Raw genomic sequence first — 25,892 nt, forward strand, 5'->3', positions numbered from 1 at the left:
TTGTTGTGAGCACTAAATGGGGTAATACACGAAAACTACTTAGTAGGATTCCTGGCTCAGAGTTTTGCTACTTTTTTTTATGGTTCTATTTTCTTCCTCAAGTAGCATGGCTGTAGTTGGGATGTAGCATGGATTGCACTGACAAATGTTAGCAGGAAAGCCACGGGGCAAGAAAGAAGAGAAACAGAGAAAAGGTGGAACAGGTGAAGGCAGATTTATAATATCAAGAGAGAAAGAGAAGGTAAACCAAAAGCCATTGTGAATATAATTCCCAAAGAGGAAGTGTGAAATCCTCTGTCTACTGAGTAGCCCTGAGCACCTGCGGATTTCTTTAGCCAGTGAGCAATCTCTGCTGGTTTCATATCATGGGTGAATTTTGAGGCCCCGAGGAGCAGGCCAGGCCTCTACTCTCATGCCCTAGTGTTAAATGAGGCATATGCCCTCCTCCAGGTGAGTGAGGACTCCAGGAGGAGTGGGGAGACCTTTTCTGAGGAGCCCATGTGCCAGGCACTTCTCCCTCGTTCTAGTTAACAGGACCATCACTGTCTCTTTACATTGTCATAATTGGCTGGATTTGGGAGAGAAACATGTAAAAATGTTTGTTTGTTAATGAATAGATCCACGAATTTATAAATGAATGAGAAATCTCCCATTAGTTGAATTTTAAAGATCAAATATAAAACATGGGCTTTTTGTTTGTACAAAAGAATTAGAACAAATTTCTTGGGAATAAATGTGCCTTATTTTAGAAAATTTTACTGATAGCATCTTCTGGTTATTATAATTATTAATATATTAATTGTGCAGATTAATGGGGTTCACTGTACTCATCATGCATCAATCATATCCACCAACCCTTCCCTACCCTCACCCCATTCCCTGGCACCTTTCCTAGTCCCTAACAATCTCTCTTCTACTTTCAAGTTACTCTTTTTTTAAGTTTCTATATATGAAAGAGAACATGTGACACTTGTCTTTCTGAGTCCGGATTATTTTGCTTAACATGTACTCCAGTTCCACCAATTTTGCTGCAAATGACAAGATTTCATTCTTTCTGGCTGAAATGAAAGATTTCATTCATTCTGGATATGTATCTTATCCATCTATTTGTCTGTTAATAGGCTGATTGATTCCATATTTTAAGTATGGTAAATAGTGTCACAGTAAATATGGGGATACAGCTCTTTATCTCTCTCTCTGGTATTAAGGATTGGACTTGGGGCCTCACACTTGTTAGGCAAGTTCTCTACCCTTTGAGCCATGCCCGAGTCCTGTTGCTTTTAGGGGTTTTTTTCATGCTAACTGTGCTCAGGCTGGCTTCAAACCATGATCCCCCTACCTCTGCCTCCTGAGTAGCTGGGATTACAGCAGCAGAACTCCTTCCCTCGGCCACACAGCCTTGTTTAGCTATCCTCTGTTTCTAATCAGAAAGGACTGCATTTCTTCTCTGGACTTTCTGGCTTCCCTTTCTCTCCGTAATCCACTCCAGTAGTTAGTTGAAGTCACAGTTAGTTAAGCTTCAGCTTCTTCAACTAACTGCCCTATTGTGTTGGGCCATTGGACAAGCTTTCAAATACAGACTGTGACTGTCACAAAGATATATACATGTTCTATTGAAGAAGGCAAGTGACATGGATGCACATTTATGCAGGGGTCTCCATTTTCAGAACAGAGCTGGTTCATTTCTGAGGCTCATTGTCGAGGTTAATCTTGAATTGACAGAGTGGACCAAACTCACCATGTGCTGCCTTCTAAGGCCCCTTCCCTGTGGTTCCTGAGAATTCATTACCCGGAGTTAAACTAAACTGGCAGGCTAGTTAAAAGACTTTCCTTTGTTCCTCCTTTATAATATGGTTCCTTGATTTCCAGAATGGGAAGGTTGACACATATGCCCCTAAGAAGGCTCTGACTTGGGGAAAGGTGGGGTATTTTTTCCAGGCACCACACAGTGGCTGCTGAGAGGTTATTCCACCATACTGCTCCCTGTTAGGACATTTTCCCAGAATCATTTCCATCTTGTGACTTCTCTCTGAATAGTCCCAGAGTAGGAATTTCCATTTGAGATAATTCAAATTCAATGCGCTTTCTTCCTTCAACATTTGCTTTTCACAGGTCAGAGAACAGAATGAGCATAGATTTTTTTTTTCAGGTTTTTCCCTTGAATTTACAAAGTTGAAGAGAACACTTCCTGAGCGAGTGATCTTCAGTTACTAACTTCTTTGGCTTTAAAGTTATTTTTTAACCTAAAAATACTTTAAATGCTTTTTCAACTTTAAGGTAATCTGTAAGGTTTAGACTGTGTGGCGGTACATTTTGTTACTTGTACACTCGGAACTGGCAACAAATTGCCTTCTTGTTTTTACTTTGGAAAGAAGGGGCAGTAGTCTATCCATGTAGCTTTCACCATGCTCCAAATAGTAGGGTGACGTGTGTGTGTGTGTGTGTGAAGAAGAGGCAGGGCTGGATAATGGGCTCAGTTTTGAATTCAGACACCTTAACTCCCAAGTTATACTTCTTACTTTATTTATTTATTTTTTCTTACAGCACTGGGGTCTGAACTCAGGGCTTCATGTTTGCTAGGCAGGTGCTCTACCACTTGAGCCCTTCCCCCAGCCCCCAAATTATGCGTCTTAATCCCTTTAAACTTGGTTCATGGTCTGGAAAGTGGAGGAAGTAATATTGCCTGCCGTCTGCTCCTAGACTCCCCCCTGGCTGTTGCTAGTTACCTTTTCATGTTCAGTTGTTGCTTCCTTCTCCTCTAGCCGTACTCCAAATTTCAGGGTGCTCTAGGATTCAGTCTTTCCTCTCCTTCTTTAATAGAGATTAAAGACCTATATAATATAGGTTATAGGTTAGATAATAATGTAGATTGTAGGTTAAAGTCTGCATTATTAAGTGTAGACCTATAAGAATATAAACTTACAGATTAATTATATTTTATAGTTTTATAAAATGTATTAATTACTATGTATACATATGTACATATATACCTAGGTACAGTCTTTTTTCTAACACATATTTTTCTTCCTCTGAATCTGGAATGACCTTGGAGTTGTCAGGGATTTTCAGGAAAGCTTTCTCTACTTTTTATGGAAGGGATGATACCACAACTTTCTCTTTTTTAAGAACATCTTTTCCTTATATGCTTTTCTCTGAAGATGCACTGGCTGTGTGCTCCCTAAATCATCTCTGATATTAGGATCTAAGAGTCTCCCTCTTGTATTGTTGGGGCTGGCCCCTATGTTTTTAGGTTTTTACTACCTCTGTGCCACTTGTTCAAAATCTTGATTATTACCTGATATTTCTGTCTTTTTTCTTTTAAGGATATGTGATGGGTTCAGCATCTTAGTTTATTAGAAAGAACTATTAATTACGTATTTTGCCTCATCTATTTCTGTCATTCCTCTTTATCTTCCTCTGTTGGTATTATTAGGAAATAAGAACAATTTTTACAGAATGCTTCATGTTTTGTTTCTAAACCACTCACTCTGCTAAACCATGCACTCTGCTGCATGGTTATTGAAGCTGTGACAGTGGCTCCGTAGTGGCAGTTTAGCAATTGTTTTTTTTTTTTTTATAGTTCAGAGGTAATCTCCATCACCAAAGAGAATGCCCCCATTGTATTAGAGATGTGTTAGTAAAACTCAAATCATTTCCATTCTGTCACTTAGCTTTTTTTTTAATGTGACAGGAGAAGGAGCCACAGATCTGAGCAACTTTTGATGTATTGGGTTCTTGAAGGGTTTTATTGTCATGTGTCCATTTTTCTGTTTGACTCCTAAGTGTATTGCACTGGTATTACCTACACACATTCCTTCCCACATTTACTCCTCACAAAAGTCCTATGATGTTAGTAAGGAAGTCAGACTATGCCCATTTTACACTAGTGAAGTCAGTGATCTGTTTCTGATTGGGAAAACTGAGAAATGAAGAGCTTAAGTCATTTGTCTGAAGTCATTTCCAGGATCAGGGGCTGACATAAAATGTGTTGATCCACATCTGGTTTTCTTTTCCCTGTATTTCCTGCTGTGGCCAGAATAGTTCTCACAATGTGATGTGCGCCCCCTTCGCTCTGTTGCCTTGGAAGCCCAGAGCACAGATCAGAGAGGGAGCTGGTGGTGAGTGCTGGAGGCTGTGCAGATGCCAGGAGGAGTTTTCACTGTTTCAGTCTCACCCAAGGGAATGAGGGTCATTTGCTTTCCATCCTAGGGCCTCAGACTTTTAAACTGCAAAACATTTTCACTACAAGACTTTTGGTCATGTAGCTCCATACATAAATGTGAATTATATTTCTATGCTACTAGGCAAAGCATTATACAAATATAAAACCCACACGCAGAGACATTTCAAAAGAATGAGATTTTAACAATAGTAGTTCTTACATGCTCTTACTACTCAAATAAATAACTTGACCTGAGTTTGAAGACTGTGATGCTACATCAGCTTACAAGATGGATGGGCTTCTCAGATATTCATCAACCATGAAAAGTTGGCTGCAGCCTGTGGGGAATGGAAGCACCTCACTGTCTTGGGTTCTCTCAGATCCTCATCTCTTATAAGCCCAGATGGGAACCAGAGCATGACTCCCCAAAAGAGTTGTTCCATTGGATTTTTCCATGAGGACTCTAGAATGTTTGCTATGTTTTGAAAATTGGAAATATTTTGTATATTAAGCAAATTACAATCTATCATTATCAAGATAGAGTAGGTTATGCTGAAACAGCCAGCAAACCCCAAATGCTCAAGGCCTTAAACAAGTAAGATTCATTTCTCATCAATATAGGGTTTGCTGTGTATTTTGGCATATAAAATAATATTGTATCTTATAACATCATATATATATAATATAATATAATACAATATCATAGGTTTGTTGATCAGCAATAGTTAGGAGTTCCCCATGGTTTTCATGGAAATTCACTCCAACCAAAGTTTCACCATCTGGGTTATAATATTCTCGTAGTAGGTGCATGGAGCATCAAACACTGGCTCTTAGATGATTTCCATTTCTCTTTCATTAACCAGATAAAGTTGTGTAGACCACACCATCTTCAGGATTTTAGGAAGATTACTTCCCATATGCCAGGAATTAGACAGAATCGAGATACTAGTAAGTAGTAGTCATATTGATCAAGAAAAAATACCATGCATGAGAGGTAGATTTTTTTTTTTCCTCAAAGAGACTGAATTCTAGTAAAGACACAACACATACGGTATCAGTGCATTTCAAGATGGTCAATGTTGAGTGCTAAAGAAGAGAATAAAAAAGAAATCCTCCAGGTGTTCAGAGAAAAATCAAACAATTGAAGACATGTCTTGAAATAAACTATGAGGAAGAAGGTCATCACATCTTCATGACATCAGGACTGTTTGTATTCTGTGTAAGACATCTCTAACTTAGGGATGCTTGGGTTCTTTTCTTTTATTTGTTTATTTTTGTATTACCAAGAAGACTGTAAGGATCATCTTGGTTATTTTTCTCAGTTATATTTTTCATAAGAAAAGTTCCCATGGATGGAACTGATCATTGGACCAAAGGGCTAAATTTATAAACTTTGATATAAATTGTTTATTTGTGCTCAAGGAAGTCCGTACTTCCCCAACACACGTAAGAAAATATCTTTCTTTACACTGTTACTGGTACTGGGTTTCGTCAGCACCTCTCGTTTTCTCCAGTATGAAGTGAAAATGGTGCTGGTTTGCTTTTCACTTTTTTACTAGTGAGTGGGATAAGGTATCATATCATGGGTTTGTCCATATATCTTTTTTTCACTCCTGGGCTGTAAAAATTTTTAAGTTGACTTTTATATGCATTCCAGAGGCTGTTGTGAATGTGTGAAATACTTTTCTGGTTTATATCATATGTTTTAACTTATTATATGCTTTGGAATTTTAACTGTGCAAAAATTAATTTTTATGTAGGTTTTCTTTTTATTCATATTTCATATTTATATAGAAAGGTTCCACATTGTATCATTTTGAATTTAATCACTGATAGTTTTATTTTTGGAATTTCATTATCTTAACCTTTAAACTTTTGATTTTTGAGGTAAAGTTAGATAAGAATTCATATATTTTATCTTTTTTCCTAAGTGGTTAGCCAGTTGCCACAACAAAATTTATAGGAATATCACTTTTTCTCCAGTTAGTTGAAAAATCATTTTTCTGTTTTCATTTGGGTTTGGCATTTATGGCTTTTGTTCTGTTCCATTGACCTGTCTACATGCTTTCCACTGCCAAATTGTTTTAATTTTTGTCACTTCATAATATGATTTAATATTGGCATGGCTAGCCCTTCCCGATTATTCTTCATAATCAAAATTTTCCTGGCTCTTCTTGAGTGCTTCTCTTTCCAGATAAACCTCAATATATTTCCTTCAATTTCTTAGAATTCCTATTCATGTTTTCATTAGGATAGAAAGCTTGACATCTCTCCAATTCTGAGTTTTCTTATGTAATAGTATGCTTATCTTTCTTTTTGCCTTATTTTTGAAAACTTGGTGAATAATATTTGAGGGTTTTTTTTGCATTGATTCTGAACATTACTTAAGTTTACTATACCCAGACATTTTATATGTTTTGTTTCTATTATAAATGGAGCCTTTAATATATTTTTATGGTGGTTGTTTTTAGATATATACATGTGTACATGATTCAGTTTTGTATATTTATATTAAAACACTAATTTCCTATATTAGTGATCTTAGTGTATGAGGTATATTGTCATATTGGATGAATAATCTTAAAGAAAACTCTTCTTCCTTTTATTTTTACCCCTCTTATTTCTGTGTCTTATCTAAAGTCACTGACTGGTTCAGAGACACATTGCCAATAGTGCTAGTACTGAATAACTGTTTAAAGTCTCAAACAGACAAGTCTCTTACCAAATGTGGGGAGCCTTTGGTAGAATGATTCAGCCTCGTGTCTATGTTACACATATCTGCTATTTTGTGTTCTTGACTTTTGTTCCCAGCCAATAGCAGCAGCCCAAATCTTCTTTCAGTCATATCTGCTCTTAACAATGGACAACTTAAATCTATCAGGCCTCCACTGCACTCTTTGCTTCTTTTCCTCCAGCCATGTTGTCTGGTGTGGAAAGATGCAGTGGATGCACCTTCATTGACTCAGAGACTGTAGGAGAGGTGTTTATAGCTACATCCTGATTTCCTCCTTCCTAGGGGCTGGCTTTTAATTGTACTTCCTGTTCTTTAAAGAAAGTGCTCACCAGTTTTACCACTTGTTAGAAATGAGAAAAAAGCTTTACCTCCCAGTCCCGATGTCTTTAGATTTGTCTGATCCTCTTACTACTTGCAAACTGGCCAATTCTTTTCTGACCTTGTGTTTTGTTTTGTTTTTCTCTTTTAAAAAGAAATAGTACCAATAACAATCAATTCATAATACCAACATTCTGTTTCCTCCGTTTTTTACCTCTCCCCGTGAGTTCGTGATGTACATAGGAGCATGGTCAAATGTTTGATGAAACACTTGCAGAGTGCCTGGCACAGTAGATGCTACAGATCAGTGCATAACAGTATAAAGCTTCAAGATTCTGCAAAGAAAAGGAAGGTCTAAAAGCTTTGTGAGGGAGAAAACACCCCTACCCATGACCACCCCAAATTGGCTTTATATAAATGATCAGGAGCTGAAAGACTTCAAAATCTCATTAACGGCACGGCAGTTGAGAATGCACTGCAGCAAAGCCTTCAGAAGTCTGAAGGAACCCAGGCACCAGGGACTCTTGCTTATAACCTTAGCTGCTCAGGAGGCAGGGATCAGGAAGATCTCAGTCCAAGGCCAACCTTGGGCAAATAGCCTGTGAGACTCTATCTCAAAAATACCCAACACAAAAAAGGGCTGGTGGAGTGGCTCAAGGAGTGGAGTGGCTCAAGGAGTAGAGTGCCTGCTTTGCAAGTGTGAGGCCCTGAGTTCAAACCCTCAGTACCAACAAAAAAAAAAAAAGAAAGAAAAAAATCTAAATTATATTTCCATATGTGACTTATCAATTGTATAAGTGAAGTAAATAAAGACATTTTCAAAGACTTAAGATCTCAAAAGGCAATCTCCCATGAAATGATTTTCATGAAGTCATTGGAGAGTGTGTTTATCTAAGTTAGGGAATAAATGCAGATTAAAAAAACCCCCAAAATTCCATACTGCAACAATTAAGACAGCTCTAAGAGAAATTTGTTTAAAGTACAAAACGACATATTTTAGAAGTGCATTTAGAAATGTTTTTCTTTTTGACAATTCAAAGGAGTTTTGAGTTGAATTCAACAATGAGTTTGTAGGAAATAAGCAAAAAAACCAAAAAGGGAAAATTGTGACTGTAGGATAAATAAAAACTTTGGCAAGAGAAGGTATGTAATAGGTTATATATTTTTGTCTTAGCAATGCATGGCAATACAATAAACAGTGACTACTGACTTACCTAAGGTGTACTAGAAGGTTAAGGTGGAGGTGAGGAGTAGGCGGGTGGTCTGAGAAGTGAATCCTCTTTGTTCACAGTGGGAAGGTAGCAGATGACGGTAGAAATAAAATTGTAGCTGTAACATAGCCATGTGGTTTGGTGATTTGAGCTCAGATATGGAACTTTAGAGTTAAAGGGGTTGCCTGTGGGGGGCTCTATCAGCCTTGAATAGCTGTAGCACTCTAAAACCTGTGGGTGGGTCACCTTTGTAAAAATCACATCCGTCCTCAAGAACGACCAGCTTCTCCCTCCTCTTTCTCTAAGAGACCAGCTAAGACTATGATCATGTGTAGTTTCGTAATTTGCCCTACAGTAAAGTGACCCTGGCCCAAACCTGGCCACAACAGTCATTGTTTCTTTCTTAACAGTATCTCTGCAATTAAGATTTTGAAACTAAGCCTAACGTTTTCCACTGAATATGAAACAGTTATGACTTTTCTCTATATTTTCTCATTTGTGGATAACTTCAGGCTTTTCATCTTCAACAGATACTTGTATGAGTAGCTTCTAAGATCAGCAGTTTAAAAAATTCTGGAACCATTGAGTGGGTTAAGGTTTCAGTTCAGGTTTGTCCTTTCTGCTCTGGATGGGGCCTCAGAGGACGACTGTCTCCAGAAAGTGTTGGACTGTAGCCTTTCAGTTAATCCATGTGTCTTGCTCCACTGTGAGCCCAAGCTGTTCTCGGGTTAGGTGAGGACTGTCTCTGTAGGGCACAGTCAGATTGTGGGTGAAGTTCCTCTGACTCCAAAATCCTTCTCTTCTCTGATGATAAGTGATGTCCTGATGAATGGGGATTGATCTTTTTCCTGGAGAGAGTGTGTAATGCAGGTGTAAATTTAACCATTTGCAGATTTATTGCCAATGAATTTTGACAAGAGTGACATGGAAAACATGTCTGATAATTGTATATTTAGGTTGAAATGCTTTTTTTTTTCTTCAGTTAATTTTAGTTTTATTTACAGGGTGACCGTGGACTTCCAGGCTTCTCTGGGCTTCATGGGATGCCAGGATTAAAGGTTGAAAGAAAAAATCTGTTCCTTTTAAATTTCATATTAAATGCCGTACTTCAAGTAAAATGAAATTATTTTACATTACAAATGTGTTACAACATGGCAATACACTGTTATATACATGACAATAAGTGTATTAAAGTAGACAATTGGGTTAATATTAATAGCATGCTTTACTCAAAAGTTTTCAAAATTCTCTTTTTATAAGTTTCCAGTTATAAATGTGTAAATTTTACAGTATTCGACAATTGATGAACAAGTTCTCTGGGTTGTGAGCCTTGTAACAATTCTGATTATATTCATTTTTCCTTATAAAGTCTAGAAAGTCAGACTTTGGTAAACAAACTTAATTTTATTTCCATGTTGGCATATTAAACTCATTCATAATCTGTGTTACTTTTTCTTTACAAGGGACATAATCATTCTCTAACATTCAATATTTGTATTTTTGTCTTTTAGGGTGACATGGGCCCCAAAGGAGAGAAAGGATCACCTGGAGTTTATGGGAAAAAGGCAAGTATGGGAGACACAATGCTGACTTTTTAGTGTAATGGGAATGGCAGCCTCAGCCCTACAGTAGAGCAATTATCAGCTGTGCGCATCCTTCCTACGGGATTTATTTAAAACAATGAGGAAAAAAGGGGGGCCATGTCTGGTGACTCCTAAGAATACGTCCTGTTGCACATCTGTGTACTTCATTGGTATGCACAGTGAAAGATTCCTTCAGAAGCAGTAACTGCTCAAAAACATGTCCTCCGAGAGTCCGTGCCCTGGGCTTCCCATTTCATACTCCCACTAAACGAAGGTAGTACTCTGTGAATTTTAAAAAAAACCCACTGCCTTTTTAATTTTGTTAAAATGTGGCTTCCTTGTCTAGGTGCTCATACTAATAATTCTGCATCTTTGGGCGTTTTCAGTGTTACCTGTGTCCCCTGGGCTTTACCAAAAGTTGCAGAGCTCATAGGGAGCGGTGGCTCCAAAATGACGTTAACTTATTAGCTCTCCTACTTAAGTTTGAATTCGAACTTGAGAACATCATTGTAGGTCTGTTTTGTTTTGTTTTTTAAATGCAGGGTGCAAAAGGTGAAAGGGGAAATGCTGGATTTCCTGGACTTCCTGGACGTGCTGTGAGTTTAGTGGAAAACAAAAGCAGTGTTTTACTTTAAATGAATGTATAGTATCTTTCCTGAAAAGGAAAAATTAGTTCAAAAATGTACTAAAACCACATTTATTTTTCAGGGAGAACCAGGAAGAGATGGAAAAGATGGATTAATGGGTAACCCTGGTTTCAAGGTATTTGTCAAAATAAAACAAAATGAGAAAGATTTCTATGCTTTGTGAGTGGGCACAAGACGAGACCATGTTCTTCTAATATTCATAAAATATGCAGTTTTTACACATAGCATTAGGAGAAAATTACAAACTCTTTGTAAGTCTAATTTTTAAATGATACTAAATTTCCTCTGAGTTTATTGTGAACCCATGTGTTAGAAATAAATTCACAGAATGTTAAAAGGCTGAACATCCTTGAAAAGCCTTTGATGTTGGTTTATTTGGTAGGTAAGAGGCAAATGTTCTTAGCTCCATCTCTCAACTGTTGAACTTTTGGGAGTGGGGTGGGGGAATCACTACCTTAACCCTGGAATGTCTGTCAGTTGGCAGTGTGGAGTGCTTATGAGAGAATTAGAGAGAGCCAGCTGTCAGTCACATCGGGCATGCACACATATTCAAGCCAGTGTCTCTGGAATGTGCAGACAGCCCAGGTGACCACAGAATAGCCCTGCTGTAAGCTGACTTCAGTCCCCAAAGGACTGATTTAGGGACTCTACCTAGGCTGAAGAAAGCACTCAGTCGTCGTATTTCTAGATGGTCAGCACTTCGAAGTCTAAATCTGCTCAGAAAATGAGTCCAACTTGTGATCGTCTGCAGGACATTCTCTTCCTCTGGAAAGTTTGTTCATTTATTTGCTTCAAATATGGAAATTTCTCCAGATGCCCATGGTCTTTCAAAGATTATAGATAATGCCCCTAAAGCAATAGTGATGTTAATTTAGTCACCTGGTTGGACAACTTTGCTAAGTTTCTTTCTAAATTCTCTTCTTCGGAAGCACCTCACAAGTCTATTTCCTATTCAAGGTGTGGGATGGGATTTAGCTGCAACTCTTAGAGGGAGGAGTAGCTCATATGTTTAAATTTATTTGAGGGAGAATTCCCACCTTTAACAATATACTCAGTTTTCCAATCCATGAAAATAGTTTATCTCAGCAAAGTTTTGCAGTTTTCAGTGTACAGGTCTTGTACATCTTTTGTTAAACTTGTACCTAAGTGTTTTATATTTTTTAAATTTTCCTTTTGTTGTTGCTAGTATATGCAAATACTTTCAATTTTGGTTTAGTAATTATATCTCCTACAGTCTTCCTGAGTTCATTACTATTTTTTTTTTGGAGTTTTCTTTGTGATTCCTCTGGGTTGTTGTTGTTTTTTTTTTTTTTTGCATAGATGATATTTTCTGCAAATAAAGCAAACTTTCTTACCTGATAATTTTATTGCACCAGGCCCTCCAGTACCTAGACAGAAGTTCAATGCTTTGTTTCTGACCTTTGCCTGAGAATTTTCAGTCCCTCACCATGTCAGTTGTCAGTTTTATGAAGTAAACTTACAAATATTTTATTAAGGACTTACGTGTCTGTGTTTATAAAGGGTGTTGGTCAGTAAATTTCTTGTGAATTTTGAAATCTGCCTTTGTGATTAAGGTAATCCTGGCTTCTATCTTCTGAAGGGATTCGTGTAGGATTGAGATCATTTCTTCCTCATTTATTTGGAAGAATTTGTAAGTGAAGCCATCCGGGCCTGAGCTTTATACCTGTGCTGTATGTGTAAGGAAGACTTTAGTTATTAATTAAATTTCTTTACTAATTGGAAAGCTATTTCAGTTTTCTCTTTCTTCTTGAGTAAATTTTGGTAATTTGGGCTTTAAAGGAATTTGTTCATTTCACAAAAATTTAAAATATTTTGGTGTTTTTTGTTTACAATGCTGCCTATCCCTGCCCTTGCATTGTTTATAGGTTGGTCTCCTCTATTTATTCCTGAGTTTTGGAATAATTATTTCTTATTGATATTTATGATTAAAATCAAGGGCCAAAGCATTTTTCTTCGTCTTCTACTCTGTCATCAGGGACATTTTTTTGTTGTTGTTATTCTTACTGTTCTTAGATAACTTTCTCTTATTTTTTTACATGGAAATTGATGTGTGGAAGCATTTTCTCTCTCAGTATCAATGATAGTAAACTTTACTCTCTTGGACTTGTATGAAATTGTGCAAATCCCACTCCTAAAATTTTTAAAAAGTTTCTTCCTGCATCAAAGATTATTCTCCATTTGTCATTTCTTACCTTGAATATTTACATTTTAATTATCACCTTTTTTTGAGATGATGTCTTGCTATCTAGTTCAGGCTGACCTCAAACTCTCATTCCTCCTGCTTCAGCCTCCTGAATGCTGGGATTACAGGTGTACACCACACCTGACTCCAGTATTTTCTTGAATATACAAGCTTCTGCTTTATTATGCTTTTTATTAAAATATCCAACACTGCAATTTAATCATTAGGTGGAATGATTAAAAAAAACTTTTATATAGACTATTTCCTTTCTTTTTTTCCTATATTTTTCTAGATTTTTACAATTGAGAATTGAATTCATTTATTTTAATTGTTTTATTACTTTTTCTACTCAAGTAGTTAGATTGCGAATGTCTTCTGAATATATCTTCAATTGTATCCCCTTGATTCTGATGTGTGATATCTTTATTAATATTATTTTTTTAATTCTTCAGTTTTAGTTATTTCTTTTTCCTAAGAATTGTTAGAGTTACTTTTCCCATTGAATGACTTTTCATTTCTTTTCTGTCAACAGTTTCTTGACATATTGCACTATATCAGACAATGATATTTGTTTAATTTCTCCTTTATGGGCTCCACTGAAACTTTTTAACATCTGTAAATGCTGTATGTTTGCAAATCCAGGTCATGGCATTTTGTGTTTTTCTTCTGCTTCACATTTATTTTTGTGTAAGGGAAATTCAATGAAATCTTTTGACCCTCATTTTCTGTTTTTCCTTTTAGTAGTTTGAGTATTGTCTGCCAATTCTTTTTCAGTTTGAAGTGTCTCAGGTGTATTGGATCTGCAGCAATAGGTGGAAGTGTGAAAGTTTGGGTGGCTTTCAGTCTACTTAGATCTGACTGCTTGCTTTTAAAGTACAGTAATGTTAGTAGGTTTTCTTTTAATGGCACTAGGGTTTGAACTCAGGGCTTCATATTTCAAGGCACGTATTCTACTGTTTGAGCCACACCTTCAGTCCTTTTTTGGATTGGTTATCTTTTTGAGGTAAAGGCTTGCTTTTGGCCAAGGCAGGCTTGGACCACAATTCCTTTGTTTTAAATTTGGTGTCTTCTCTGGGATGACAGGCATGCATGATCATGCCCAGCTTTTTTCTTTTGAGATGGAGTCTTACAAACATTTTTGCCTGGGCTGGTCTAGAACCATGACCCTCCCATTCTCAGCCTCCCAGATGGCTAAGATTACAGGTTAGTAGTTCCTTTATTCAATAAAATTATTTATTGGAAGGGCTTGGTATGTCTTCTGATGGGTGGGTAGAGGAGTGAGAGCAATGAAGAACTCATTTTAGGTTCTTTGGCACTTCTAAGCAGTTAAAGCCAGAGAAGGAGCTTCTCTCACTTGGAGAAGAGATAGGAGTGGGATAATTAGTGGGGTTTGCAAAGGATGTTTAGAGGAGGGACATCTGTCACAGTGAAAACAGAGGTGCACATGGAAGTAGAATGTTGTTTTCTTGGCAGGATGTTTGACTTCTATTTTTTTCTTTTTTAAGTGGAAGTTTTTACTCATTGAAAAAAGGAGAAAAATGGGGCTGTCTTTGATTTTAGAACTTTTTATACAGCAGAAACTTTTAATATGTGTGGAACACATGACAAACAGCAACTGAAGGAAATATAAAAGGTATACTGGGGTCCAGTTGCAGTAGTGTGGTTATAGTATTATCTTTCCTGATACTTAGAACCCAAGCAAAAGTTGGAGGCAGCTTTCACATTGGTTTCCCACATTGGGATTTGCACAAATAAGTATGATAGGAGAGCAGTGGGGCCACAGGGTAAGAATTTTAGAGAGTGGTTCAAATAATGACGCATGGCTGGCAATGAAAGTGAATGAAGACGAGAGGACAGATAGAAAAAAGATGTAACTCATGAGTTACCAACTCACATGACTGGCTCATTTCCTCACCTTTCTATGCATTTTCTTTCTGATCTCATAAATCCTTTGTGCATTATATTTTTGCCTGTTTACATATAGGTGAGAAAGCCAAGTAACGAGGAGATTAAATAGCATCCAGGGTTGTGTAGCCATCATTTATTAGCCAATGGGAATGCTTTTTACCAAAGTGTTTAAAAGTGATGTCATACCCAAATATTCTCCTCCAAACATAGAAAATAATGATTGAACAGCTGATCTTTAATATAAAGACTGACCTTGTTTTTAAATACTCATTTTTCCCACATTTTAATGGCAAACCATCACATTTTAAGTACAAAAATAACATATGCTCTTTGAAAATAATAAAGTCTGAAGCAAATGATAAATAAGAGATTGTTAAAACCCCAGCTTTTCCCCTGTTTTTTGTAACATGGCAGGTCACAAATATTTTGAGCTTTGCACACCACATGGCAAAATCCCCAATTTTTTTTTTTCTTGGCTGTACTGGGGATTGAACTCACTCAGGGTCTCAGAGAAGTGTTCTACCTCTCAAGCCATGCCCCCAGTCCATTTTGCTTTTTCTCAGATAGGTACTTGTGTTTTTGCCTGGGCCAGACTCAGACCACAGTCCTCCTGTCTATGCCTCCTGAGTAGCTGGGATTACAGATGTGTCCACCAGGCCTGGCCATACTCCAAATTTTTGATAGTAGTGTATCTCCCCTTCTGTGTCTAGAGTTGTGCAAGGTACAAAAGCTCTTTCATTTTCCTATCATTTCTCAATGATATTAAATATATGAGTTTATGTTCAGTGAGACTGCAGGATCTAGCCAAGTGTGTACCATAAGTTCCGGAGCACAGTGAAAATTCCAGGCCTGGTTTATATGAGCCCCTGGTTTATATTCCACAGGTGTCTTGTCTGAGTAAGCCAAGAGAAGCTTCTCAGTCTAGATTCTTCAGTTCATCTTCAGGTGTGCTGGAGATTTGTTTATAAACTAAGAATAAACCATGGTGTAAGCTCTAAGTCACAACAAAACCTTTCCTTGCCAACAAGGCAATGATCTTCCTCAAATTGTATTTTCAAGGCCAGTAAGCCATACTTTCCTCCTGATTTTGAGGACTGCAGTCTAAATCTCACTCTCTCTCTCTCTCTCTCTCTCTCTCAATAAGTACCAAAGACCACAGACCACAGTATGAGAGGGATTGCATATGAAGTACAATTTTCATTTTCATGTGTCTATTGTTTTGTTAAATTTCCTTTTTTTTTTTTTTAAAGTGCTCTGCTGTGGAATAAATCTGCCTTGACATTAGCTGTAGAAGGTGGGCTGATGTGAAATGTGACACTTTCACAATTATTGATTATCAAGGATAGAAAAAAATGATAAATCAGAAGGGGACCCATGTCGCATGTATTTTAGTAGCTCAAATAGAGTCACTGATGCCAGGTTTGCAGAGAATGGAAATGGGAATATTATCAGGTTAAATTCTAGTTCTAGTTCTGAACTTCACAGGTTGGTTGTGTTTTGCATTTTTATTTTAGGGAAAATGGCCAAGCAGAAATTATCTTTTTATCTCCTGATGAAATATTAATATACATTAAAAAATGAAGGGAACATTCCTAGGTAATGATTACTGGCAATTGTCTTATAATAACCCGAATCATCTTCCAACAGCAAATGCTAGAGTCCTGACCAAAAATATTTCCCACATTTCCTTTATTCCTTCAAAGCTGAGCATTTAGGAGCAAATAGGTGGTGGCTCATTCCTTGACGTGCTCAAGTGGTCTTACATTGTGTTAGGTGCTATCTATAGTAGGTGATTAAAAAAACAAACTCATATAAGATTTGTTTCCTGCCTAACAAGAATGTGTAGCCAGATAAACAACACCCATATAAACAAGACACAAAATTCAGTACTAAGTGTAAAGCTTATGTTGTTGCATTGTAGTTCGTAAAAGGAGGGATTGCTAAGAGCAGTGAGGACCAGCAAGTCTCTGTCTTGAAATCTGGGCTAGAGAAGTGGTTTCCCAAAGTGTCCTCCTCAGGCCAGCAGTAGCAGGACATCTGGGAACTTGGTAGAGAAGCCAGTTCCTGGGGTCCATCCCACAGCTTCTGAATCAGAAATCCCAGGGTTGGACCCACAAGTCTTCTGGTTAACAGCTCTCTAGATCTGATGAAACTGAAGTCTGAGAATCACTAATATAGATTATAAGGAATGGATGACATCCTGTTCGTTTAATTTGTATTATTCTGATTAGCTCTCTTAACAAGAAGTAGTAATAGTAAGAATTAATTAAATCTCAAATAATTGTGAACATCATTATTGATGAAACTTGCTGATGGTTAGTTACTTTAGAATCCTTCCTGCTAATTGTAATAAGACAGTAAGAATAGGTCAATGGACAGATTTTATGAAGCAAAGAGGTCATATAACTCGAAGTTAACGCTTTCTACTGTTTGATAACTGCCCTCCCCCCTTTATTTTATACACAGAAAGTCTAACTACAAAGTTGATAGTAAGTCACACGTAATGATAAGAAGAACCTAGGTGTAGGGACATTCAGTGTTGGAAGGATGTGTGGGAGTGCTGTGGTCCTCAGGGTGCTGCTGAGGATTGACTGGAGACTTGTTGGAATGCAGTCTGCTGCCCATCCCAAGCTTCTGACTCAGTGGGCAGCAAGGGGACATGCAACTGTACATTTTGAAAAAGTTCCCATGTGACGTGGAGACTCTGAGCTGGCTCGTTGAGGACCTTATTTGAGAACAGTGACTTAAAGATTACTCCAGATTTTTGATGAGTGTTAAATTCATATAAGAGATCCTAATATTCCCCCTTAGTGTTTAGGACTTAATATCCCTTCTCTCTAAATTTTCAGATGTTTTAGAACTGAAGTTTTAAAACTAAGTGGACTCAACCTACCCTTTTGTTTTGAATGACATTTTCTTAAATTCTTCTTTAGAACCTCTGGATTAAGAACTCCCCTCCCTCCAGGTTGGTCAGTTTACCGGGAAACACTATTCTTTGCTCAGCTATCATTTGTGTTTGTAAATAAAACCAGAACAGATGGAATATTTGGCTCTGATTGATATTTCATTGTGTTAATGAAATACAAGAATTCACAGAAGTGAGAGAATTGTGGTTTATACGAGGTGAGATGGTTGAATTTTTCAAGTGCCCACTGTACTTTCTATACTTCACAGGTTCTTCTGTGCATCATTTTCTACAATTTTGGGAAATTCTTTAGAATATACAAAACTGTGAAAAACAATTTGGAATATGTTTTAGTGCATGTATTCTGAGACTCCTCTTTGAACCCATTTCAGCTCAAAAATTTGAGACATTTGTAAGAAAATGAGTTTGTTCCACTCACTCGTTGGCTCTCTCTAGGATGATGCGTTCTCTCTGGTAGGGCAGGTGGGGCATCATAGCTTGCAGACCTTTGGTTGTCAGAGGATCACTTGCTAGACAGTAGCAAAGCCATGGCTCTTGGGGACAGGTGTAGAGAATTCTAGATGTTTGAGCTGTGGATATTTCAAGGTGCTTCCTTCTCCTTCTCTAATTTTGCTTAGGCAGTTTAATAGCTGTTTTAATCTGTAGGCTTTGTGCATTCAGTGTTATATTCAGCTAATGCTTATTGCTTTAGTAGGTAGGGTGATGGGTACCTTTGTACATAATAGCTAGCAACTCATTCATCTGGGAAAATTTTAACATATCAAAAGGTAGGTGTAAAATAAGATTATCAGATAATTTGAGCATAACAATTTAAAGGTGTAGAACTGAAAACTATTGACAGTTATCTAAAAATATATATTTTAGATGCTATTTTCAGTAGGAAGATAATTAATAACCTCTAAGTAACTCCATTCATAATGAAGGTTTTATTTTAATTTTAAAATGAAACTCTTGAGAGGCATGAACAAATTTGCTCCAATAGGATGATCAATTTTAAGGTAAAAATGAAAATGAAAATCATAAATATGAACAGGGTGGATCTAGAACATGGGTTACTATGCTCTATTCTCATAAGGATGACTACATAGTATGACGGTTATTTTATAACTTAATTATCTGTTGTCAGGTATAAGTTTTTGATGTTAAAATAGTTACTTTATGAATCTATGAAAAAGTTGATGTCAAGAAAAGTTAATATTAACAATATGAAAGTAAGTTTTAACCTTTCTGTTTGTATTTAGCATGCTTTAACATATAATGTTATAAGATATACTGCTATTTTTAGTAAGTAGACCTGAAGACAGAATTTGCTATTTCTTGTTGTCCAATCAACAAGGGAGAAGCAGGATCCCCAGGTGCCCCAGGGCAGGATGGATCTCGGGGAGAGCCTGTGAGTACCTTCTCAGTTCTATTCTAAAGGATGAAGTTCTTCATCTGTCATGAAACCCTTTGACTATTTAAATTCTCCTCCCAGGTACCCTAGTGTTGTTCAGTGACTCCCAGGTTTTGGATGTTGTAGAAGGTTTTTATGGAACACTGTAAGATATTGAAACATTAAATCCTATTTTACTAACCAGGAAGAATGCTGCATGTTCTGTGAATCACAGCCACACCAAGCGTGCCCACACACACGTGTGGTTAGCATAAGCATCAGGTCTACTGTGGCCTCTGTTAGTGTTGCTCTGCTGCTTGTCCCCTGTTGCGTAGTGTGCTCTCTGGAATTATGTCTTCTATAAAAATCAGGAGTAGAGAAATGTGATTAAGAAAAAACTGAGTCTGAATCCTGCATGTCTGTATTCCTACATGATTCTTAACTTCACCTGGCCCTGGTAATGTAGTCTGTTCCACTTCTTATTCCTAGAACTCATGGCCAATATTTAGCTAGCAGCAGGTCTCATTTTGTTCCTCAAAGGTGTCTATCCTCAGGGAGTTTGCAATTTATTTTAGGGGAATGAGGTTGGGAAGTAAAATGATATCCAGATATATTGGCACAGAGTATTCAGTTGAGATTTCAGAAATATTGAACACAAAGGGAGAGAGGCAGAGAGATGTACCACTCTTAGAGTTGCTCAGACTGTCCCGGCACTCTCATTGTATGCACTGTGACTCAGTGGAACTAGTTTTACATGGAGCTAATGTCTGTCATTTGCTCACAATCTAGTTTGGAAGACTGAGAAAAGGATGGAAGAGATTCCTAACATAAGACTGTTGATAGGAAGTCTGCATATGGGCTGGACATGTAGCTGCAGGCTGGGGTTTAAGACCATCTTAGTTAAAGTCCAGCCATGTGAATTTCATCAGTTACTTCACAACTCTGACTGACTTTCTCTTAATCCAAATGGTGTAGTATTTATAGTGCATTCTTCATACAGTGGTTGTGAGGCTTACATAGGAAATCTGAAAAAAATGTAAAAACATTGCACAAATCCAAGGGGCTACCCTAAGTTCTGAAGAATTATTGGAGGACTACATTGCATCTTGGGTGGTAAGAATTTTTTCTCAGAGATTTGGGGCTATATTTGGTCATGAAGAGTAACAGGGAATGAAAGGAAGATAAAGAACTAATATGAGTGAAAACACATGGGTTAAATGGATAAAAATGTGCCCAGCCCCCAAAATTAAAAAATTGTACTGAGGTCTGGGGCTGCAGCTATGGGTCCCTATTGTGTTGAAGATAGTTAGGACAGTAAACTTTGTTCACTTGCCATTGAATTTTTATGGAAAAATATAATGACATGATGAAAAGAAGTGATTTAGAGGCAAGATATGAGCTAATTGTGTATGTACAATAGACAGAAAGGACACTGGGTTAAGGACACCAGTTCCTGGGCCATTTTGACAGACCGGGCATGAGGTATAAGGCCTCAACTAGGGTGTTAATAGGAATGAAGTGAGTTGGTTAGGGCGAGTGTGGACTCAGTCTACCTGAGTCATAATTATTATTATTGAGGAAGAGCCTTAGGCCTTGGTAAATGGATATCAGACTAGGTATAATTATTTGTGTTCTCATTTTGGAAAGAATACAAAGGGAAAGAGAGAGAGAGAGAGAGGGAGAGACACAGATGTGGAGATAGATGAGACAGAAATGAGATAGACAGAGAGAGAGAGAGAGAGAGAGAGAGAGAGAGAAGAAAGTGAAGAAAAAGAAAAGGAAGAGAAAGAGGGAAGTAAGAGTGGGTTATACCCTGTCCTGTGACTGTGTTCTACATGTTGGTCTTAGTTATTTGAAATCTAAAACTCATTTTCCCATAGAAATAAAGCTATAAGTGAAGAGTGACTAATCTGTGTAAACCATAATGTAATATGACCAGAATACATTTGCTTTGAAAAGTAATACTTTTACCATCAGTTAATAAAACTAGAACAGAGGAAAGAACATTACATAGGAGATGAGGGGTACATGGAGGGGTTTCCTTCCCCAGGACCCCACTCCTCACTTTCGGCCGGAAGCAGGGGTTGATTTATGTCTACTCTTGCCCTGTGTGATCCCAGTGTTTCAAGACCAGTCCCTACCTAGCATTTTTTCACTAGAGTCAATTTTCATGGCAGGCAGTGAGCTCTTCAGATTTTACCTTTCCTTCCTTCCTCCTAATATTTATTGCATTCCTACGATGTTTGGGTTTGGTGGTGAGAGAAACACAGGGGGTGCCACATGGAGGTTTACTGTCTAGTGGGAGAGACAGAAGACAAAAGAATAAACAAAGTAAAACTAAATTACCATGTTCAAAGCAATGGATAAACAGAGGCAAGGAAAGATGGGAATGGGTGGTGAGGGTTATTTAGATGCAACCTCTCCTCCTAACTCAGTAGATAGAAAACTGGGAGCTACTGAGAAATCCTCAGCAAATCTCTGTAACTGGCCCAAAAAATGGGGGAGGCAGGGGAAGATCCCATATCCATTTTTTCCCATCCCCTCTCTTTCCTAATGCCTGACAGAGGAAGTCAGGTGTTCTAAGCAAGGAACCGTAGGCTGTTGGGAAATCTGTGAGTAGTTTATGCATCTAGAATTTGCCAGTGTCTGGCTTTTAATGCATCTGGTCTATATTGCCTTCCAGACAATAACTTGTAGCCTTGCTAACTATCCTGTTATTTTGACAATTAATGAAAACTTGGATGTTAGAAATATACTGTGAGGATTGACCTTTGCCATTTATGGAAAAGCTTTGAAGGCAGGAAAAAATGCTAATGTTTATGTATTTTGTGGTGCACAGAAATGAAGATTCTTCCATTCCATGTGAATAGGGGTTTTAAGTACTTGTAATGAATGTTTTGGCCCCGCTAAAAAGGATGTGCTCAGTATATTTGTTCTGTAATGTGGCAGCCAGGAAAATTAATGGAGCTTAAGTTGGAAGGAGAGAAACTCTTAGAAAAATGCTCTGAAGCTAATTAAACACAGGGATGGCTTTCTGGTGATGACTCATCCTGTAAGCAGATTGATAGATACAAATGGCTAACTCCTGGAATTCAAATTGAGGGCAAAGACTGTAATCATCAAGAAATGATCCCCTTGCTTTAAAGTACAAGTGTATTTACACGTCATTTCTTTGAATTTTAAAGGCTACTGTTGATCAGTCCTTAAAATAATTCAATCCTAAAGGTAATTTCTTTGTGTAGCATTTGTATCCAATCACTTTAATTCAATTAACTGTAAACTAATTTCTAACATTTGCTAAACTTATTATAACTGGTTAGAATTATGAATCACTGTTTAGGATTATATCCTTTTCTTTTTTTTTTTTTTGGCTGTACTGGGGTTTGAACTCAGAGCTTTACATTTATGAGCAGGCACTCTTCCACTTGAACCATGCCTCCAGCCTGGAGGATTACATTCTCTAGCTACTCATTCAGAAAAGCATTTACTGAGTGTCTAGTTTGTGTCAACTATTATACTAGCTCAGGAGAATGAATGTCATTTAATTATGGCCATGCTCTCAAAAAGCCAAATGAGCATTAGATGACAAAGCACTATGAATGCTATGGAACTCAGCACAGGATTTGAGAGGCTATAGATGTGTACAACCCCAGATGAATTTGGAGACATTACAGAAAAGGATACAATCTTTCTTTTAATAACAGCTTTGACAAGATATAATTTGTACATTTATGTAAATTGTATTGGGTGTGTTTTTAAATAAGGTGTTCTTTTGATCAGTTTTTGGAAGGTAAATGGGAGTTGGCTAGTTGTTTTCATGTGACAGGAGCACGTAGCATGTTCTAAAATGTCTAAGTAAAAGAAAGCATGATACTCTGGGCAGAGCTGATGCTAGTTCAGTCTCCCTGGGGTTCATGGAGAGAAAGGCATAAAATAAGTGAGGTTGTAAGGGTAGGTAGTGTTTTGATCATAAAGGGCTTTATTAGTCTGTGCTGCTTGGAGTTAAATCTGAGAGTAATGGGAGGCATTTAGGTTTTATGTAGGGATGTGAGCTTGTCAGATTTAAGTCTGGAAATAATCACACATATGGAGAGTAGAGAATGGGTAAGAGGTGGGTCCAACTAGAGGACAGAGCCTGGCAGTAGCCTAGCTGAGCTCCAGTCCCTCTGGTAGAAGTTAAGATTAGAACTTTCAGGGGAAGGGGAAGATGGGACTGATCTCAAATGAACTTAGGCATTGTTAGCAGGGCTTGAGTATCAGTTGGATATGCTTAAGGTAACAGATAACTCTCAAAGTCTTAGTGCATGGAGGGAGGCAGGGAAACATCAAGGAATAGACAGGATAGAACAAGAAGAACCAGCTTTAACTGGGGATCACTTAAGATATTTCCAAAAGGAACATCTAGATAAACAACAAAGGTACAAATTGGACATCTATATCTGAGTAATTAGATCACAGATTTGTAAAAATGAAGACAATAAAATTTCAATTAAATGTCATGGGCTAGTTTCAAGCAATTCTTAGATTAATTTCCATAGATGCTAACTGTCGTAAGTTAAAGATGCCTCTCCCCAAAAGATATCACATCTTAGTTACTGAAACCTATAAATTTTATTTTATTTGGATGAAGGGTCTTCAAAGAGAGAATATGTGATGGGCCTGAGTTCAGAATATAGCTGACATTCCATAGAGAAGGAGGAAATTCCGACCATAGTCTGCCATGGCAGCTCCTCCCTAAGAACATCTAGCCTTTCCTCCCTGGGGATCTGCCCCTTGGATTTTATTCCTTCCTAGCCAGTCCTGACAATTGCATAAGCTATTCTTTGCTGTGTAGTGAAAGCAGAACTTGTAAGTCACCATTTTGAATATTTAGCTGAGGAAATTTCCAATCAAAGCGCTGAAAGTATGGCATGGTTTCTTCTTGCTGCTTGTAGCAAAGTGTGAGGAGAAAAAATACGTTGAAGTAAGAATTATTAAAGAAAACAACCAGCAGTTGACGATTTGGGAAATTTTGAGCTCACACAGATTGCAAAAGGTGTTAGAATGAGTAGATTCACTTTTTGAAAAACGAGGGAAGCAAGGGTAATGCTGTAGCTACACTGTTTTGATAATTCTAAATAGATTAAGATGTTCCCTGTGGATCTACTCAACCATCCCAGTAGAATCCCCAAAAAAAGATACGATTTCCCAGGAAGACCTGTGGAAAAGCTTGTAGTCTAACAACCTGAGTCCCCATGACAGACAATGGAGACCTACAAGGTTTTGAAGAATGTTATCTCTGTAGAAATGCTGCCAGGTTGGACTGAAAGGCACAGAGACAGGACAGAATGAAGGAAGGTTGTTAGACTCCCCAAATTCAATAGGCAGAAAATAGGCTTATAAAGCTATTCACTTGAAAACGTGTACTACCTCAAGAGTGGCGATTGCAAGGCTGGAGCCATGGACACAGAGGCTAGACCCTTAAGCCCAGAAGATGCTTCTCTGGCCTTGAAATCTGGAATTTGCCCTGCTGGATTTTAAGTGTTGCTATGAGTCAGTGACTCCTTTTCCCCTCTGCTTTTCTCCTGTTTGAATGGGAATGTTTAGAACTGGTTTCGTGCTGTCTCGTCCTAGTGTTTTGGAAGTACATAACTTGCTTTCTATGTCACAGGTTCACAAATAGAAAGGAATTTTTGTCCCAGAATGGATTGCACCCTTACCTGGTCTAGATAATGAGATTTGGGACTTTTGAGCTGACTTCATTTAGATAAGAATTCCAACTTTGTTATAATGGGTTGAGGCTTTGGGGGATGTTGGGATGGGGTGAATGTACATTGCATATAGGATAGAGGTGAATTTTTGAGATCAGAAGATGGACTATATTAGTTTGAAAATTGCCCATACCCCCAAATATCACATTCTAATCCTTGGAATCTGAAAATGTTACCTTTCTTGGAAAGGGGGTCTTTGTAGATGTGATAAAATGAAGATTCTTATGATGGGGGATTGTTCTGGCTTCTTCTAGGACCCTAAATGTCATCACTCATGCCCTTATAAGAGAAACACAGAGAGAAAATTCACACACAGAAAAGGAAGAGGTAATGAGATCATCGTGGCAAAACTGGAATGATGCACTCACAAGTTAAGGGAGGTTGGCAGCTCTCAGAATTGGAATGAAGCAAGTAGTGGATTCTTCCTCACAGCCTCAGTGTGAAAGGGCAGGGTGGGCAGGGCTGCTAAGAATTTGACTTTAGACTTCTAGCCTATCAAGAGAAAGTAATTCTGTTATTTTAAGCCAGCAAGTTTATGGTGATGTGTTATAGCTGATATTGGACACTAGTATGTTTACATTCATTTAGTCTAGCCCTTAGCAAGACTTTTATATGAAGAAGAACCTATGTAAAATGCCAGTGGGTATATTGCACACTTTTTGTAACACATGTATCAAAAACATTGTGCTTACTGAGCTGGATGCAGTGGTGTGCACCTGCTGTCCCAGTATTTGAGAGGCTGCAGGATGATGGCTTGAGTCCAGGAGTTTAAGATTGGCCCGGACAGCATACTAAAACCAACCCTGTCTCAAAAAAATTGGGAAAGAAAACAGATTACAAATATCTTCTGTGTTGAGTCTGTGAATGAGAAGAATCAAGTAAAAAAGGAGAGACTTTATTCTGAAGAGACAAAGAGGTGACAGAACAGCTGAAAATCAGAGAAACAGAGAGGTGAAAGAAACAGCAGAAACAATCACGAGCTCCATCCCTGGGTCCTGGGGGAGGGGAGAGCCAAAGGTACAATCACAAGGTAAGCCACATGGCCCTAGAGGCAGACTGGCAATTCTAGTGGCAGGAC

The 25,892-nt window shown here is 37.8% G+C and overlaps 1 protein-coding gene across 1 annotated transcript in view; it reads left to right on the forward strand.

Moving 5' to 3' along the window:
* The window catches only part of Col21a1 (collagen type XXI alpha 1 chain), a 161,327-nt gene that overhangs the window by 102,950 nt on the left and 32,485 nt on the right, over nucleotides 1-25,892 (forward strand). The window contains exons 13-17 of the mRNA XM_074081869.1: nucleotides 9,430-9,483; nucleotides 9,937-9,990; nucleotides 10,551-10,604; nucleotides 10,717-10,770; nucleotides 19,029-19,082. Of these exons, the coding sequence (XP_073937970.1) occupies nucleotides 9,430-9,483; nucleotides 9,937-9,990; nucleotides 10,551-10,604; nucleotides 10,717-10,770; nucleotides 19,029-19,082 (270 nt within the window). The remainder of the gene's footprint in view (nucleotides 1-9,429; nucleotides 9,484-9,936; nucleotides 9,991-10,550; nucleotides 10,605-10,716; nucleotides 10,771-19,028; nucleotides 19,083-25,892) is intronic.

The sequence above is a fragment of the Castor canadensis genome, chromosome 8 (assembly GCF_047511655.1).
Source record: "Castor canadensis chromosome 8, mCasCan1.hap1v2, whole genome shotgun sequence".
In the NCBI taxonomy this organism is placed as follows: domain Eukaryota; kingdom Metazoa; phylum Chordata; class Mammalia; order Rodentia; family Castoridae; genus Castor; species Castor canadensis.